This window comes from Pseudophryne corroboree, chromosome 3, assembly GCF_028390025.1.
Source record: "Pseudophryne corroboree isolate aPseCor3 chromosome 3, aPseCor3.hap2, whole genome shotgun sequence".
Lineage (NCBI taxonomy): Eukaryota > Metazoa > Chordata > Amphibia > Anura > Myobatrachidae > Pseudophryne > Pseudophryne corroboree.
In genome coordinates this window covers 355,940,287-355,959,310 of record NC_086446.1, presented here as the reverse complement: position 1 = coordinate 355,959,310, position 19,024 = coordinate 355,940,287, and the positions used below count along the sequence as shown (strand labels likewise).

Below are 19,024 nucleotides of genomic sequence, written 5' to 3'. Positions count from 1 at the left end.
GAAATAACAAATAATAAAGAACAAAGAATGATTTTAAATAGGCAACCATGTCATGTTTTCTTCAATTCTGGTTAGTTCCGATAAGATTAATTTTTCTAAAAGTATTACAGGTTGAGTATCCCTTATCCAAAATGCTTGGGACCAGAGGTATTTTGGATATCGGATTTTTCCGTATTTCGGAATAATTGCATACCATAATGAGATATCATGGTGATGGGAACTAAATATAAGCACAGAATGCATTTATGTTTCATATACACCTTATACACATAGCCTGAAGGTCATTTTAGCCAATATTTTTTATAACTTTGTCCATGAAACAAAGTGTGTCTACATTCACACAATTTGATTATGTTTCATATACACCTTATACACACAGCCTGAAGGTTATTTAATACAATATTTTTTATAACTTTGTGTATTAAACAAAGTTTGTGTACATTGAGCTATCAAAAACAAAGGTTTCACTATCTCACTCTCACTCAAAAAAGTCCGTATTTCAGAATATTCCGTATTTCGGAATATTTGGATATGGGATACTCAACCTGTACCAAAAATTAACAAAATTGTTCTAAAACAATACGCAGGCCACCAAGCCACAAAACATTTTGCTCATTTCTTGTATTATGAGAGTCTCTTGACTAGTTTAGAAAGCATTCTATTAATACATAACAGACTGCATAGGTAAAACAAATCTGGAGATAAAGATCAAGGGTTTCTACAAGGATGATAGAAACCACTGTGATGTTTGTGGCCTGTACTACATTCACTTGGTAACCTTTTGCCCTAATGGCTAACAGAATTCCTCATTGATTTCTAGTAGACATATTGTATGTGGGGAATATTATTCGCTTTATTAACCCATCTTTTCATAGCCATCCCAGTAGCCTCCATTGCACATCATTTTCCAGCTCCATTATTACCTGTTTAGGATTATAGTTTCCTTCTCGGTCACAATTAGGAATTGGAGTATTCAGAAAATCCTCCTGTGTTTTGGTCCTAAGCGATGCCAGTCTCTCTAATGCTACATTCAGAGCCTTGTGGCAGGAACCCTAAACAGATCAACAATATAATGAGAAAGGACACTCAGATAACAAACAACAAACATGCAAAATAATTTCCAATTGCATATGTAATGATTCAACTATTTAAGAAGACATTGCCAATGTCACTGCAGGGCAAAGTAATGAATAATCTCAGGGACTACCGCAGTAGTGGCTCATCCAGAGCCGGCCCTAACCAATATGATGCCCTAGGCAAGATTTTGGCTGGTGCCCCCTAGCACCACCGCTGGTTCTGCCTCTGACCTTGCACCTCTTTCCCAGCACCATCACCCCTCACCCATAGCAGTCCTTGTACCCCCTATATTTTAAATAGGAACAGTTCGCACATTTGACGCACAGCCCAAAAAGGGGCATCTTCTTGCTGGGAAGGGGCATGGCCACACAATAGTAACCCAAATTCCAATTATGCCACACAGTACTGCAACTTTATTCACATTTTATCTTGCGATAGTGTCCATAATTCATATTACATCCCACAGTAGTATCACTTTACCTTATTACGTTACTCCTCACAGTAGAGCCCCTTATTCACATTACATCACACTGAATTGCTCCTTATTCACATTACACCACACCTTATTGCTCTTTATTCACATTAGACGACACAGTAGTGCCCTTTCTATATGCAACACCACATAGTAGAGCACCTTATACACATAATGCCACACATTAGTAATGCATTTATACACAATTCCACACAGTAATGCCCCTTACACATATGAGACACATTAATGTCCTTATAAACATAATGCACCTTACACATTATGACAACCTTTAATAATGCCCTTTTACACATAATGTCCCTTACACATATGCCGCACATTATTAATGCCCTTATACACATAATGACACACACAGTGCCCCTACACATTTGCTGCACATTATTAGTGCCCCTATACACATAATGACACACATACAGTAGTACCCTGTTACACATATGCCGCACATTATTAATGCCCTTATATACATAATGACACACATAGTGGCCCTTTACACATATGTTGCACATTATTAATGCATTTTTACATGACACACATAATGCTCCTTACACATATTCTGAACACTACTGCACAACCAACCCACTCACATGCACACAGCACTCACACTTCCACTGACACTGTGACCTCTGCCTCTGCTTGGATACAGATGTGTCCTCATAAATCTTGCATCAATGCTAACGTCGGGCACCTTTTTTTAATGAAAATGCATCTTATTTACATTGCTATGTGGCTAGGATGCACAAGCAGTTTCTGCTGATTAAACTAATATGCAGCATGCCTATATACTGTGTGAGACTGTGGCTGTATCTGCATATGAAATGCTACATACAGAATATGGGCATGCCGCATATCATTTTAATCAGCAGAAGCTGATGATGCCCCTAGGCATATCAAATCCCCTAGGCAATTGCCTAGATGGCCTATGCCTATGGCCGGCTCTGGGCTCATCTACCATTGTTAAGCTATAGAATGTCCGCCAAAAGCATATTAACTGGTGTTTTACAAGATTGGAAAAAGCTCCGAATTACAGGATTACATGCTCCTCTTACCATTTTTGCTGGTTGATTGTTGGTTGTTTGACGGCCCAGGGAATGTTTCTTCATTCTTTGCATTGCATTCCAGTTTAATTTTGCATGTTCTTTCTGTTGACAGGTCTTATCATTTGTAGGGCATGGGTTTAAACTGATATTTGGGTGGTCATCATCTGCTGAAGAAAGGTGTGATTTTACACTTTAGTACATTGCATCTACAGAAACAAAAGCCTCCCTGAAAATACAAAGGAGCAGTTTGGTCTTAAATTATAGGAAGAGGCTTACTCACTCAAATTGTCTAGGATAATGGCATGGACCACCTTTTTTATTAGCAGATAAAGCAATACTTAAAGAACATTCACTACAATATGTTACCCACTGAAGTGAGTAGTATGCTCCTGATGGGATCCAGTCACATTGTCAACAGTAAAATGTTGACATTTTTCAACATGTCGACAGGCACCGTGTCAACATTGTAAAAAGAAGAATGCACTAATGCGCAGACTCCAGTCTTCCTGTTCTTCAGGGAAACCTCATGCCATATTCCAAGATGGCCGTCGAGATCTCTACTAAGCATGTGCAGAGACCAATCTGTTACTTTACTGTGTGAGACTGTGTAGAGTGACATGGTGGGTGACAGAGATCTTCTTCACCAGTCTACATATAACTGTGAGTACAGCTGTACTTGTTATCTTTCAACAAACCTACACCACTGTTTAAGTACCTGGGCTGTTCACAGTTTGAGTCATCCGCCAGGTGTGCAATATCAACACCTACACACACATAATTTCCAACAGACATCCTCAGAATGTCAACATGTTCACAATGTGGACATCTGAAAAGTCACCATGTGTAATGTCGACATTCTCAGACTGCCGATGGTTAAGGTTAGGGTTCGGCTACAGGAGGAGGTTAGGGTTAGGCACTTGGGGAAGGATTAGAGGTAGGGGATAGGTATAGGGCCAGTATATTTACCCAAACACCGCCCAGCACAGGTCTTCGCCAGTACTGCTGGTCACATGACTTCCAAGACCTGGAAGAAGATGCTGTAGCTGCTGCAGTCACTGGGACCAGGCCACCAGCAGTGTTATTTTGACATTCTATCATGTCAACAATTCATCCATGTCGACCCAATGCATATTGACTTAATACATGTCAACCAAGCATACTGTAGCATATCCATCCTGATTCTGTAACACTAACTTACCCCTCTCTATAACATAATAGAGGAAAAAGGAAAGCAGTGCAATTGGTGAGCCAATTGACTGGAATACGATTGTAGGTTAATTTTAAAGAGGAATGTTTGGGCAATCCCTCCAACAGTTTAAACTTCTGAATGGATTATCATAACCCCAGACCCCCTCATTGTTACAAGAATAAAGACACCCGCTTGCTCTTACAGCCAGGAGAGGAAAGAGCTGCCTGTTAAAACTGAGCGGGAGGTTCAATCATTACCTCATACATACAGTATACAGTAGCACATGCAACTCTTCTGAAAAGAAGCCACACCCAAATCAACTGGTAGCTCTTTACCACACATACTTATAAGCAGGGCCGGATTAAGGGAGGGGCGACAAGGGCGGTCGTCCCGGGGTCCCCACACATTAGAGGCCCCCACATACAGCTGTCGAAAAGCAGAGTATTCCAGTGTCGTGCAGTGGGGTGAGGCAGATCCTTTCCTGTCATACTTACGTTTAAACCAGAGTTTTGACTGAATAAAATATATGAAAAATACTGATAATTTGTTTGAAATATTTTCTTTGCATTATTCTAATAATTTTTATAGCCAAAACTCTGAAGTAAAAAGTCTATGGCAGGTGAGGCAGTGCCTCACCTGTGTATCCTTTCCACACATCTCTAATCAAAGCTCACCAGATTTCCAGGAGTTTATAATGCTGCACCTGTGTTAATGCCCAGATGTACCCTTTGGCTCATATATTGCATGTAAATCTGGCTCTGAGGTTAGCCAGTGCCTCCTGAGCCATTTAGCTCACCGCACATCCCTCGAGTATTCCTCCTCCAGCGGCTGAGCTGTACAGGAGTTACGCGTCCAGCAAGTGAAGACAGCAGGAGACGGCAGCAAGGGGTGCTCCAGCGCTCTGGTCTTAGCGTCGGCTGCTGCTCCGTGTCCGTGTGGTCCCCGCCTCACCCGCGGATCTGGAATTCACACTCTCCGGCCACCGCTGGAGAGATCTGGCTGCCCTCCTTTCTCCTCCAGCCTGTGGACCATGTGGGCTGCAGCCCTCCCTCCCTCTCCGCTGCAGCCTCCATGTCCCCCTCCTCCCTGTGCGGCGGCAGACCCATTTGCAGCACCAGAGCTGTGTACTCCTGCTGTGGGGTGTAGGGGGGCATTGCGTGCCGTGCGCCTGCTGTGGGGATGGGGGGGGGGGGATTGTACTGTGTGCCACTGCTTTGTGTGCGATTAGTGGGGCCCCCCACAACTTTGTTGCCCTTGGGCCCCCACAAGCCTTAATCAGGCCCTGATTATAAGAATGGGGGTCATTCCGAGTTGTTCGCTTGTTGCCGATTTTCACAACGGAGCGATTAAGGCAAAAATGCGCATGCGCATGGTACGCAGTGTGCATGCGCTAAGTATTTTAGCACAAAACTTAGTAGATTTAATCACGTCCGAACGAAGAATTTTCATCGTTGAAGTGATCGGAGTGTGATTGACAGGAAGTGGGTTTTTCTGGGCAGAAACTGACCGTTTTCTGGGAGTGTGCGGAAAAACGCAGGCGTGCCAGGATAAAACGCAGGAGTGGCTGGAGAAACGGGGGAGTGGCTGGCCGAACGCAGGGCGTGTTTGTGACGTCAAACCAGGAAAGAAACGGGCTGAGCTGATCGCAATGTAGGAGTAAGTCTCGAGCTACTCAGAAACTGCTAAGAAATTTCTATTCGCAATTCTGCTAATCTTTCGTTCGCAATTCTGCTAAGCTAAGATGCACTCCCAGAGGGCGGCGGCCTAGCGTGTGCAATGCTGCTAAAATCTGCTAGCGAGCGAACAACTCGGAATGACCCCCAATATACATGTGAATGCATGAGCAAGGAACCCACTTATTGGGGTTCTGTGGCATATCATTGATCATACAAGTACAATGAATCACTTCACAAAATGATTGTGACAGACACTGGGAGCGATTCATGTTTGTAAGAAAAGCAAAAAAAAGCAAGTTACTTTGGGGGTCATTCCGAGTTGATCGCACGCTGCAACTTTTTGCAGCCCATGCGATCGACTAGACGCCGCCTATGGGGGAGTGTATTTTTGCATAGCAAGGCTGCAATCGCTTGTGCAGCCCTGCTATGCAAATAGGTTTTGTGTAGAACAAGACCAGGGTAAGAGTTACCCTGTGCGATCAATCCAGCGTTGCAGGTCCCGGAAATTGACATCAGACATCCACCCTCCAAGCGACATGACATGCCTGCGTTTGGATCTCCACGCCCAGAAAATGGTGAGTTGACGCCCGGTTCCACCTTCCTCCTGTCAATCTTCTTGCGGTCGCCGCTGCGACCGCTTTCTTCGTTAGCGGCATCACTGCCCGGCGAGCAACGATGCGCCTGTGCAATGCAGCCATCGTTCATGCGCAGTTCCGACATGATCGCATGGCTGCGAAGAAGCGCTGCGTGCGATCAGGTCGGAATGACCCCCTTTGTGTCTGGAACAAACCGTGCAGCCATGCAAAGGGAGAAAATACATTTATATTTTTTTCTGTGCAGGGTAAGTACTCTGTGCTTGTGCATGTAGTCCACAAAGACAATTTTATTTTTACACTGCAATTTAGATTTCAGTTTGACCACAACACACCCAAATCTAAATATCTCTGCACATATAACATCTGTCCCACCTGCAGTGCTATATGGTTTTGCCCAGTTGCTTACTTTTTTGCTTTACTTACAAACATGAATCAGGCCCGTTGAAGACAAATATGATGGCACCAAAATTAATATTGGTTATATCTTTATCGATAATGCACTTAATTTGTATAAAGCAGCATATGAATAGCAGTGAAATACAGTACTCTGCAAAAGTTTTAGGCAGGTGTGGTATAATGCTGCAAAGTTAGAATGTTTTCAAAAATAGAAGTGTTAATAGTTTATTTTTATCAATTAACAAAATTCAAATTGAATGAACAGAAGAGAAATCAATATTTGGTGTGACCACCCTTTACCTTCAAAACACCATCAATACGAACAATTGCACACAGTTTTTGAAGATCTCGGCGGGGAGGTTGTTCCAACCATCTTGGAGAACTGACCACAGATCTTCTGTGGATGTGGGCTTGCTCAAAACCTTCTGGGGGTCATTCCGAGTTGATCGCTCGCTGCCGATTTTCGCAGCGATCAGGTGAAAAAATGGCATTTCTGCGCATGCGTATGCCCTGCAATGTGCACGCGCGATGTACAGGTACAAAGCTCTTTGTGGTTGTGCTCAGGTTCTAGTGAAGTTTTCCTTCGCACTGGTGGCCGTAAGAAGATTGACAGGAAGGGGGCGTTACTGGGTGTCAACTGACCGTTTTCAGGGAGTGTTTGTTAAAACGCAGGCATGTCTAAAAAAACGCAGGCGTGGCTGGGCGTTCGCAAGCGCTGAGTAGGTTCAGAGCTACTCTGAAATTGCACAAACTGTTTTTGCAGAGCTCGGCTGCACATGCGTTCGCACTTCTGCTAAGCTAAAATACACTCCCCTGTGGGCGGCGGCATAGCGTTTGCACGGCTGCTAAAACTAGCAAGCGAGCGATCATCTCGGAATGACCCCCTCTGTCTCTTCATGTAATCCCAGACAAACTCAATGATGTTGACATAAGGGCACTGTGGGGGCCATATCATTACTTCCAGGACTCCTTGTTCTTCTGTACACTAAAAATAGTTTTTTAAGACATTGGATGTATGTTTGGGGTCCTGCTGTAGAATAAATTTGGAGCCATTCAGATGCCCTCCTGATGGTATAATGATGGATAAGTACCTGCCTGTATTTCTGTGGGAGAAGCACTGTATTTCTCAGCATTGAGGACACCATTAATCCTGACCAAATCCCCAACTCTATTTGCTGAGATGCAGCCTCCAAGGAACCTCCACCATGCTTCATAGTTGCCTGCAGACACTCATTATTGTACCGCTGTGCAGCCCTTCGGCGAACAAACTGCCTTCTGTTACAGTAAAATATTTAACATTTTGACTCATCAGTCCAGAGAACCTGCTGCCATATTTCTGCACCCTAGTTCCTATGTTTTTGCACTTAGTGAATCACTTGGGCTTGTTTCCATGTCAAAGGTATTGCTTTTTGGCTGCAATTCTTCCATAAAGACCACTCCCTGCCAGACTTCTCCAAACAGTTGATGAGTGTACCTGGGTCCCACTGGTTTCTGCCAGTTCTGAACTGATGGCACTGCTGGACATCTTCTGATTTCACAGGGAAGTAAGCATGATGTGTCTTTCTTCTGATGCACTAAGTTTCCTTGGCCGACCACTGCGTCTACATCCTCAGCATTGCCCGTTTCTTTGTGCTTCTTCAAAAAAGCTTGAGGAGCAGATCGTGAAACCCTAGTCAGCTTTGAAATCTGTGACACGGAGAGACCTTGCTGATGCAGTATAACTACCTTGTGTCTTGTTGCTGTGCTCAGTCTTGCCATGGTGTATGACCTGTGACCAGGGGGCGTTTTAAGAGAGGAGGAGGCCCGTGTTCAGCCTCCTCCGTCGGGCCCCCTCCTCTCTGCTCGAAACGCCGTAGAGTCTGAGCACTAGAGGGCTTAGACTCTACTGCGCATGTGCAGATCTCCGGGAAAATGGCAAGGCGGCCATTTTCCCTGAGATCTCTCTACTGCGCATGCGCAGAACGCCGTGAAAATGGCCGCTGGGCCATTTTCACTGTGTTCTAGCGGCACTGCGGATGCCGGTGCTGGACTTCGGAGGGGTAAGTATTTTACAAATAGGTGCAGTGTGTGAAACGCCAGTGCCTGTTACATGAAACTGTCTTCCACAACCTCACCTTTGTAGAATTGTTTGGCTGTTCTTCACCCAGTTTTAAGCTGTCTACATAACTGTTTCAGTTAATGACTGTGTTTGAAATTGATGATCACTTGTTTGGTATGATTGGTTAATCTTACACCTGACTATAATTCTACAAAATCCTTGACTTTGTGCAAGTGTACCAAGAAGTATTGATGTTGTTTTAAAGGCAAAGAAAGGGTAGTCACACAACATAAGCAGACCCTACTACACAAACTTCATTGTTAGCCAATAGACCCTTTTACACAGAAACTATTGAGAGTCACATTACTCTGGACACTTTTCACAAAGTCCATTTTATGAAAACATTGATTATAGCTACTTTTTTTCACAAACCCCATTGTCCAAACCAAACCCTGCTGTCAGCCAGAGCACAACTCCCTGTGTACAAATCCAGGGGCAGATTTAACAATGAGTGATATTCTTGTTGCTGTCAATTTTCAGACACGACAGTTAGGAGCTGACTGGCTGGAGCACCATTTAACATTCCAGGAGGAGGCAACCAAGTTGGAGCAGTGGGGGGCATGGTGTAGCACTAGGGGACATGGCTAGCATAAAGGCCAGTGTATAGGGGATGGACTGGGGGCGTGGCTGCATGTTTGCATCATCATGACCCTGCCCCCCGCTATGCAATGCTGAGATTACCTGCAATGCTAGGTAGGGGGGCAGGGCCAGGATGACGCAAAACGCGTTTTCAGACCTCCCGGAACGACTACTTTGGACACCTTAGTGGGGGTGGTTGCTAGGAGATGTGATGTGTTGCGGGTGGGTGGAGCTTGTCCTGGAGATTTGCTCACTCTTCCGGGGGGCGGGAGCACCATTCTGGGAGAGTAGGCAATTATGCTTCAAACCGACCTCATTGCCAGTCACTTAACACAAACCCACACTGCACAGATTCTAATCACAGATTCATTAAACTTTTATGATAGTGTAGAAACCCTACAAGAGTAAAGGGTACAGCCCCATGTGTGAGTCTTGGGAGCCACTGTTCTGGAAAAATAAGTATAAGGAGAAACGTTAGAATCGGAGTAGTGTTGTTTCTATGGGAGAGTAATAGAAGAGGGTAGGTGCAGAAAATAGGATGGTGAGTGAATAGGAGTGATTATCTGACCTGAAACATCTCTAATAGGGCAGATGTACTAAGCCTTGGAGAGAGATAAAGTGGAGAGTTTAAAAACCAACCAATCCTCTCCTGTCATTTTTCAAACACAGCCTGTAACATGGCAGTTAGGAATTGACTGACTGGTGCTTGATTACTCTCCAAGACTTAGTACATCTGCCCCTTTGTCAGATGACAACATTCAAAAAGTGGAATGTTATCACTATCAGATTATGTGGGAGCAGTACTGAACATTAGCTATGGGATCTCATGTTGTTGTGTTATGCCGGGGTAAACAATAGACGATATTGTTAACGATGTGGCCAATTCCGACGGATCGGAATGACACATCATTAAAATCATCCTTGTGTACGCACTATGTCACTAACAAATGCTGCCGCCCCTGCCAACACCGGCAAGTGTGAATGCACCCCCGCCGAGTCCATCGATCGCAATGTTGTGCTGGGTGCACTTCATTTAGTGTGTACCCAGCATTAAACTTCAGGTAATAAGATCCAGACACATTTTTAAAGTTTAAGTCTTACAGGAGTATTTCCACCAGAACTACTGAAGTTTGACTCTACCACTGCACCCCCTGAACACTAAGATACAATAGCTCCATAAGTGACTGTTCATCCAATGTGTACTATACCAATAAAGGACCATGGGGTAAATTTACTAAGGTGGGAGATTTTTAGAACTGGTAATGTTGCCCATATCAACCAATCAGATTATATCTATTATCTGCTAGAAGCAGCTAGATAAATGGTAAGTAGAATCTGATTGGTTGCCATGGGCAACATCACCAGTTCTAAAAATCTCCCACCTTAGTAAATTTACCCCCATGTCTGATTAGCATGTTTTGAACTAAAGTATGTTATAGAATACATGTCTTATAATATTCAAGTAATGCTGTCATACGAATAAATGCCTGTAAATTAAATCTGTACAAAAGGTGCTTTCTGATATTGCACATTATAATTGGTGACTTTAACAATGGTCACTTCAGTGTTAATTTGGATCATTTATAAAGCCAATCTTAATGTTAATCATAAAGTTATTATATTAAAATTCTCTAAAGTATATGCACCTTGACCTATAGTCATAGTGACCTTAAATATCCTTATACATTATACAATATGTCTTTTCTGTGATTGGTGACACATTCTTTGCAGACATTAGCTATGTAGTCTTTTATGCTCACCCTAGAATAATAGTCTGCTCCCCTTCTGCAGCATTGCACAGATCATAGTGAGCAAAGTAATATACAGCCTGATACACTGACATAGACAGAAAGGAGCCAGGAAAAGTGTTAGCTTTGGGGAGTTGCTGCTTTTGGCAAATTTACTAGTGAAACAATATCAAAGCCATAGTGTAAACCCCAGTGTTTGGTCCAAGGTGTTAATGGGGTCACCTTTGCCTTCCATGCTCTCCCCCTACCCCTGTTTGCATTTTGCAGTTCTGTAGCTCCAGCTTTCTTGTGAGCTCATGGAAAGTCTGACAGGCCTTTCAGAAGGTGCTGGCTGGTCCATGTGCACTTCTTTCAAACAGAGCTGGCGTGACATCCATCCAAGATGGTAATCTCAGACAGCAGGCTGAAGCTGGGCCAGGTTGGCAAGTAATTTCCCTGCTTTATGGGCAACAAGGGAGGATGTAAAGAATTTTAACATCTTGACTTCTGGAAAACTGTACAGGACAGACATTTTCACCAGAATTTTTGCTCTGCTGCTATTGCCATGTAACAGTATAAAGCAAAGTCTCTACAACAACATGCTAGTTGTCCTTTTATCCATCAAACATTTTTCATTATCCTTCATTTTCTCATCATATTCATTTGTCCCAATTTCTACTTCCCTTTACTTATTACATACTATCTACTGTATATGTTAATTGTCCTATCAACCTCACTCATCTGCTGAAGTTGTAATCATTGTTTATTTATACTGTATGTAATAACAAACTTTCACCAGATTTCCTCTCTTCCCTTCCATTTCATCTTCCATGATCATTTTCTCCCAAACCATCTAATTTGTATTATTATTATCCTTTCTTTAAATGGTGTGCCATATGGGGTCCGCAGTGCCTTACAAAGTGCATAAACAGAAACAGTATGAACAAAACAAGAAAGAAGTGACTTACAGGATGTAACATTGCCTGAAATGGACATAGCTTAAACATTGATGCATCAGCCATTATAGAAACATAGAATTTGACGTCAGTTAAGAGCCACTTGGCCCATCTATTTTGTGGGGAGCTAATTAACCTTCCTGTATATTTTTAGATTGTGGGAGGAAACCAGAGTTCCCAGAGAAAACCCAAGCAAGCATATGGAGAATATACAAACTCCACACATTTAGGGCCATGGTGGGAATCAAACCCATGACCTCAGTGTTGTGAGGTAGTAATGCTAACCATTAAACCATGGGCAATCTGTAATAATAAGCAGTAGGGTGGCAAAACCAAAGAGTCAAGTGACATTCTAGGCATTGAGGAGGAGATGATAGTGTAAGTGAGGGATGAAAAAGCACATGAGGGAAGAGGGCCCTGGTCTTGAGAGCGTAAAGTCTAGAGAGGAGGGACAGACAGATAGGGGAAAAACAGGGGGGAGAGACAGCGATCAAGGAGCATGGAGCTGTGGGTTAAGATGAGAGCTGGAAGGCTTTGATAATGAAGTTGGTCTTGAGAGCCCAATTCAAGTTTTGTAGAGAGGTGAAGAGTCTGATAGGGAAAGGGAGAGAGTTCCAGTGGTAGGGCAGAACACAGGTTAAAGATGTAAATAGGAGAGGATTGTATGAGTGTGTTGTAAGTGAATGAGTGTTGTGCTTTGTAAGTGAATGTGAGAAACTTGAATTGGGTTCTGAAGGGGAGCCAGTGTAGGGATAGTAGGAGAGGGAAAGCAGATGTAGTATGTTTGGAGATAAAGATGAGACAGGCAGCAGCATTGAGGACAGATTGGAATGGGGAGAGGTGGCAGTCAGGGAGGCCAGATAAGACAGTATTACAGTAGTCCAGTCAGGAGATGATCAGAGAGTGGATGGAGGTCTTAGTTGCCTCCAGGGTGAAAAAGGGTCTGATACATAAGATAGTTTTTGACTAGACATGGCAGATACAGAATGTGTGGTTTGAAGGAGAGGGAAGAGTTAAGAATAACTCCAAGATGGCACACTAGTGTGCTAGAGGAGGTTATGGTGTTGTCAAAAGATTATGAAATTATGGGAGTTGAGGTTATTCGGAAGGGTGAGAAGATTATCAGCTCAGTCTTAAACATGTTAAGTTTAATAAAGTGTTGGGACATACCAGGAAGAAATAGCAGTGAGACAGTTTGAGATACGAGTAAGGAGGCAAAGGTCAGGAGATGAAAGGTACATCTTAGTGTCATCAGCATAGAGGTGATGTTGGATGCCAAAGGATGCTGATGAGCTCACCTGAAGAGGATGTATAAAGAGTCAATAGAAAGGTCCAAGAACAGAACCTTGGGAGACACCTACTGGTAGAGTAAGTGAGGAAGAGGGGAGTGGAGTCATTAGATGATACAGATAAAGAACAGTCAGTGAGGCAGGAGGACAGCCAGGAGAGGGCAGTATTATGCAGCCTAAAGGAGGATTTCCTGGAGTTTAAGGAAAATGAGTAGAGAGTTTTGGCTCTTGGATTTGGCAGCAAAGAGGTCATTGCTGACTTTAGCTAGAGCAGTTTCTGTTTAGTTACTCGACTAAAGCCAGACTAAAATGGGTTAAGTGGAGAATGGGAGGAAAGAAAGGTGGTAAGGTGGTTGTAGACAGTCCGCTCAAGGAGTTTGGAGACAAAGGGGAGGAGACAGTCCCTGACTGTCAGTCACTTTGCAAATAAATCCTCACTGTGACCACTGTCTTAAGACCATTGTGGCACATGTGCATTGCGATTCAGGTGCATGGATCTACCTCATACCTCAGACCCAGCCTCTACCTCATATTTCCGTATTCTCTGTCCTTCTAATTATTATACTAAACAGTTTTATCCAAATTATTTCATTTTCCTTTTTTATTTCTTTCCACTTCAACTCTGCTTCCTAATCTTCTTTATCTTCCCACTCAGTGCACTTTGCTGCAGGTGATGCATGCCTTGCCCACAAGATCTTCCTTCTGATATCCAGGAAATCCTTGCAGATTACTCCCTGCCGAAGCTTTATTGCTTTAAACTCTAGGAATGTGTGGCCAGTCTCCAGCTCTCTCTGCTGCTCAATCTCCAGCTGCTGAGAGGGCTTCAGACAATATCCTTCTTCCTCCTCCCCCATGTGTCTGGCTGTTTTCTAGGATTCATTTATTGTAGAATTGTGCACAGTCTCCCATAAACAGCACCATCCCCCTACCCACTTTGCAATAAAGCAACAGAACCCGAAGCTTATTTCTGCTGCTTTATATATGCACTATCCACATATTCCATATAGTTTCTGTGTCTAATCATTTCCCAAATCCTGTACTGTATATCTGTGTAACTGGTAGCATGTCAAAACAGTGATTTTTGCTCATATATGCTTTCACTATAGCTTCTGCTAATATTATGCATAGCATGTCCTCTCCCTAAAACACCTTCCAATAATCCATAAAAGTAACCCTTCTTATTACTCCATATAACACAGAGGTTCTCAAACACAGCCCTCAAGGCACTCCAACGGTCCAGGTTTTAAGTTTATTCATGCTTGGCCACAGGAGACTTAATTAGCACCTCAGTGAATTTGATTTAACCATCTGTGCTGAGCCATGGCTATACCTAACACCTAGACCATGTTTGAGAACCTCTGATATAACATCTTTAAATAACACTTTATATTACTTCATACAACTTCTCCATACAATACCTCCTTTTACTCCATTATACTTTGCGCTGTAACACATACTAGTCCATATAACCTTTCCCTATAACTTCTATTACTCCATATAACCTCTCCCTATGTCTGCTCCTATAGCTCCATATAACCCCTCCTGTAACTCCTAATATTACTCTATATAACCTTGCTTTAACTCCTAATATTACTAAATATAATTCTCCCTTTAACTAGTCGTACTGCTCCATATAACCTCTCCCTATAACTCCTCCCAAAACCTCTAACTCCTCCTATTCCTCTATATAATATGTCCGTGTAACTCCTTCTATTACTCCATATAACCTCTCCCTATGTCTACTCCTATAGCTCCATATAACCCCTCCTGTAACTCCTAATATTACTCTATATAACCTTGCTTTAACTCCTAATATTACTAAATATAATTCTCCCTTTAACTAGTCGTACTGCTCCATATAACCTCTCCCTATAACTCCTCCCAAAACCTCTAACTCCTCCTATTCCTCTATATAATATGTCCGTGTAACTCCTTCTATTACTCCATATAACCTCTCCCTATGTCTACTCCTATAGCTCCATATAACCCCTCCTGTAACTCCTAATATTACTCTATATAACAACCTTGCTTTAACTCCTAATATTACTAAATATAATTCTCCCTTTAACTAGTCGTACTGCTCCATATAACCTCTCCCTATAACTCCTCCCAAAACCTCTAACTCCTCCTATTCCTCTATATAATATGTCCGTGTAACTCCTTCTATTCTTCCATAAAACCTCTCTCTGTAACTCTGTAACTCCTTCTATTACTTCATATAACCTTTTCCCTATAACTCCTCTTATTACGCCATATTACTTTTCTATAGCTTTTTCTAAATATCTATTATACTTCTTCATATTATGCCATATACCCTCTCCCTATAATGCCTACTCTTACTCCATATAACCTCTCTATAACTTCTCCTCTTCCTCATATCATTCCATATACATTAATCTCTCCCCAAAAAACTTTGTATAACCTTTCTTTATCATTATGCATGTTACAGTATTTCATATAACCTTCCTAAATCCTGGTACTCCATGTCACCTGATGTTGCCTTGGGTATCCAGATGGTAGGTCAACATGGATTAGGTTGACAGTCAATAGGTCGACCACTGTTGGTCGACATGGGACACGTCAACACATGAAAAGGTCGACATTAGTTTTGTTTTTGAAATATATTTTTAACTTTTTCATACTTTACCGTCCACATGGACTACGATTGGGAATAGTAACCTGTGCCGAGCACAGCAGCAGCAGAACAAGACACCTTGCCCTCAGTTCGATCTGCATGCAAGGAGACGCAGTGCACTAATTGAGGTTCCTTGTCACGTTATCTTTCGTGTGCCCTCCTGTCCCATGTTGACCATTTTAATGCTGACCAATAGTGGTCGACCTATTAACTGTAGACCTAATCTATGTCGACCCATTGATCCATAACCGTTACTCTTTTACCTTTCCCAGTAACTTATCCATCTAATGCAGGCATTCCCAACCTCGGCCCTCAAGGCACACTAAGAGTGCAGGTTTTAATGATAGCCAGGCTTCAGCACAGATGGTTAAATAAACATAACTGAGATACTAATTAAAAAGCAAAATAACTGAGGTACTAATTAAGTCACCTGTGCTCAAGCATGGATATCACTAAACCTGAGCTGTAAGTGTACCTGGAGGACCGAGGTTGGGAATGCCTGGTATAATGTATAATATGGCATTCTGCATATTCTCTTCCTCCTTTGCTAACATAATACAATGGGAGTATCCTGTGCTGGTTTGGTGATCTCTAACATCTCTGGTTATTTCACCAGGTCAGGAATCTCTATCAGAAGTGCAGATGTTTTGAGCCCTAAGATTCTGTACAGAGCGATGGATCTGCTGTTATTTGTAAATAAAAGGTGGGGGGAGTTTGGGAGGTGATTGAAGTGTGTGAGGAGGTGCGGAAAAGAGATTTGTCCCAGCTCATGAAACCTTGGGATGGCGTGGAATGCCAAAATAAACCTTTCTCTGGTTTGTCTCCATTAACACATTCACAACCAGAACCTGGAAATATGGAATCATGTATTGTTAATAATATGCAAAATATATGCAAAATACAAATTATTTCAGCATATTGTCTACAATATGATATCCATCATTATTCATTATATAGCTTTTACATTTTGCAGTACAAAACATCTCGTTTCAGCAGATCAGTTAAGTGAGAAAAGGTTAAAAACAATATGTTTTGAGAAGCACTTGTAGAAATCCTCTGGTTCCTCTGCACTAGCTACAGTAGGAACAAGTAAACCCAGTTTCCTTCTGTAAGATTATTGTTACACAGCAATATACAGTATATAGAATAGATGATAAGCGCTGTTGCAGCTACAGTACCTACTGTTGGGAAACCAGTTGTTTCCATAGGAAGGTAAACAAGTAAAATGTCTGTAACTTTCGTATATACAGTATAATGGCCCTCATTCCGAGTTGTTCGCTCGCTAGCTGCTTTTAGCAGCAGTGCAAATGCTAAGCCGCCGCCCTCTGGGAGTGTATCTTAGCTTAGCAGAAGTGCGAACGAAAGGTTAGCAGCATTGCTACTAAAAAAGATTGTGCAGTTTCAGAGTAGCTCGAGACTTACTCCTAGCTAGCGATCACTTCAGACAGTTTAGTTCCTGTTTTGACGTCACAAACACGCCCTGCGTTCGGCCAGCCACGCCTACATTTCCCCAGCCACTCCTGCATTTTTATCCGACACGCCTGCGTTTTTACACACACTCCCCAAAAACGGTCAGTTACCATCCAGAAGCACCCACTTCCTGTCAATCACTCAGTGGCCAGCAGTGCGACTGAAAAGCGTCGCTAGACCTTGTGTGAAACTGCATCGGCTTTTGTGAATGTACGTAGCGCGTGCGCACTGCGCCCCACACTCATGCGAAGAAGTGCCGCTTTTTTACCTAATCGCTGCGCTGCGAACAACGGCAGCTAGCGATCAACTCAGAATGAGGGCCAATATACCAGCATCTGCTATCTGCTGAGGGGGCTCCTATGACAGGTATAAATGTACTTAATATCTGTCCAAATAAGTTATGCCACCACCATAAATGTTTTGTTTTTTTGTTTTTTTTTAATAATCCCTGCCCCCAATCAGTCAGTATGATGCAATTCCATGATCTTGGTTTACAAATTCCTACCAGGCAATAATCATTAACTTGACAATTTACAAGAGTTCCCAGTGGCAATTGTCTAGGTTGAGTAACATTATGTGGTTAGCATGTTGATTGTCGACAAACTCTAGGTCAACAGTGACTATGTTGACATGACAATTCCGAAACCGTGCTCTCAATACTGGTGTAATGCTACTTACAGCATTTCACCTTGAGGGTCTTATAACAACATGCCACTTACCTGCATGATTAAACTTCTAAGAGCCACATAGTCGAAATGCTCCAAGTACAGGGCCGGCCCCAGGCCTACTAGTACCCTGAGCGAGAACATGTAAAAGCGCGCCCCCCCCCTATGCGCGCGCCGAAGGCGCACGCTCTCCAGGATAAGTGGGCGTGGCCTCTGGGAAAGTGGGCGTGGCCCATAACTTCATATTATTAGACTATAAATAAATATATTTTCACACCCCCTCTACGCACACAATTAGCAGCCTTACACATAACAGCCACAGTAGGGTTCCTTACACACAATGTCTCCAGTATAGTGTCAGATACACAATGTGCAGTGCCAGATAGACATGACATGCCCCCCAGCAGTGCCAGCTACACACAATATGCCCCCCAGCAGTGCCAGCTACACATGATAGTGTTCACTTTTTAGGGCAGGGTGCTGATCACAGGGAGGGCACATTTTTAAGTTAGGAGGGCAAAATGATGTACATACTATAATGCTTGGTGCTCATCTACCTACATGGCAAAGCATGGGCAGTGCGCGCCGAATGCGCGCCGCAAAAATTTCAGGGCGTTGCTTCGTGGGAAAGGTGTGTGGCCACATAATAGTGGCAATTCGCATTACACCACACAGTAGTGCAGTTAATACACACTGCACCAGGTAGAACCTCCTAGAGACTTTGCGCCAGGCAGAGCACGTTAGACACTTTGTGCCAGGCAGAGCACGTTAGACACTTTGTGCCAGGCAGAGCACGTTAGACACTTTGTGCCAGGCAGAGCACATTAGACACTTTGCGCCAGGCAGAGCACGTTAGACACTTTGCGCCAGGCAGAGCACGTTAGACACTTTGCGCCAGGCAGAGCACGTTAGACACTTTGCGCCAGGCAGAGCACTGAGACTCATTGCCTAGCCACAGACGCCAAGCGGGATCACTACATGATATGCTCCCCAGCCGTGCCTGCTACACATGACATGCCCCCCAGCAGTGCCAGATACAGAAATGCCCCCACAGTGCCATAAATGCCCCCACAGTGCCAGATACATAAATGCCCCCACAGTGCCAGATACATAAATGCCCCCACAGTGCCAGATATGTCCCCAC

At 43.2% G+C, this 19,024-nt stretch overlaps 1 protein-coding gene across 2 annotated transcripts in view; it reads right to left on the bottom strand.

Moving 5' to 3' along the window:
* The window catches only part of IGFBP4 (insulin like growth factor binding protein 4), a 173,043-nt gene that overhangs the window by 7,144 nt on the left and 146,875 nt on the right, over nt 1-19,024 (bottom strand). Inside the window, exons 2-3 of one of the 2 annotated variants that reach the window (XM_063959789.1) lie at nt 2,614-2,771; nt 924-1,052 (exon numbers count right to left, since the gene is read on the bottom strand). In XM_063959789.1, coding sequence (XP_063815859.1) covers nt 924-1,052; nt 2,614-2,771 — 287 coding nt within the window. The remainder of the gene's footprint in view (nt 1-923; nt 1,053-2,613; nt 2,772-19,024) is intronic. The other variant, XM_063959790.1, reaches the window with a different exon arrangement.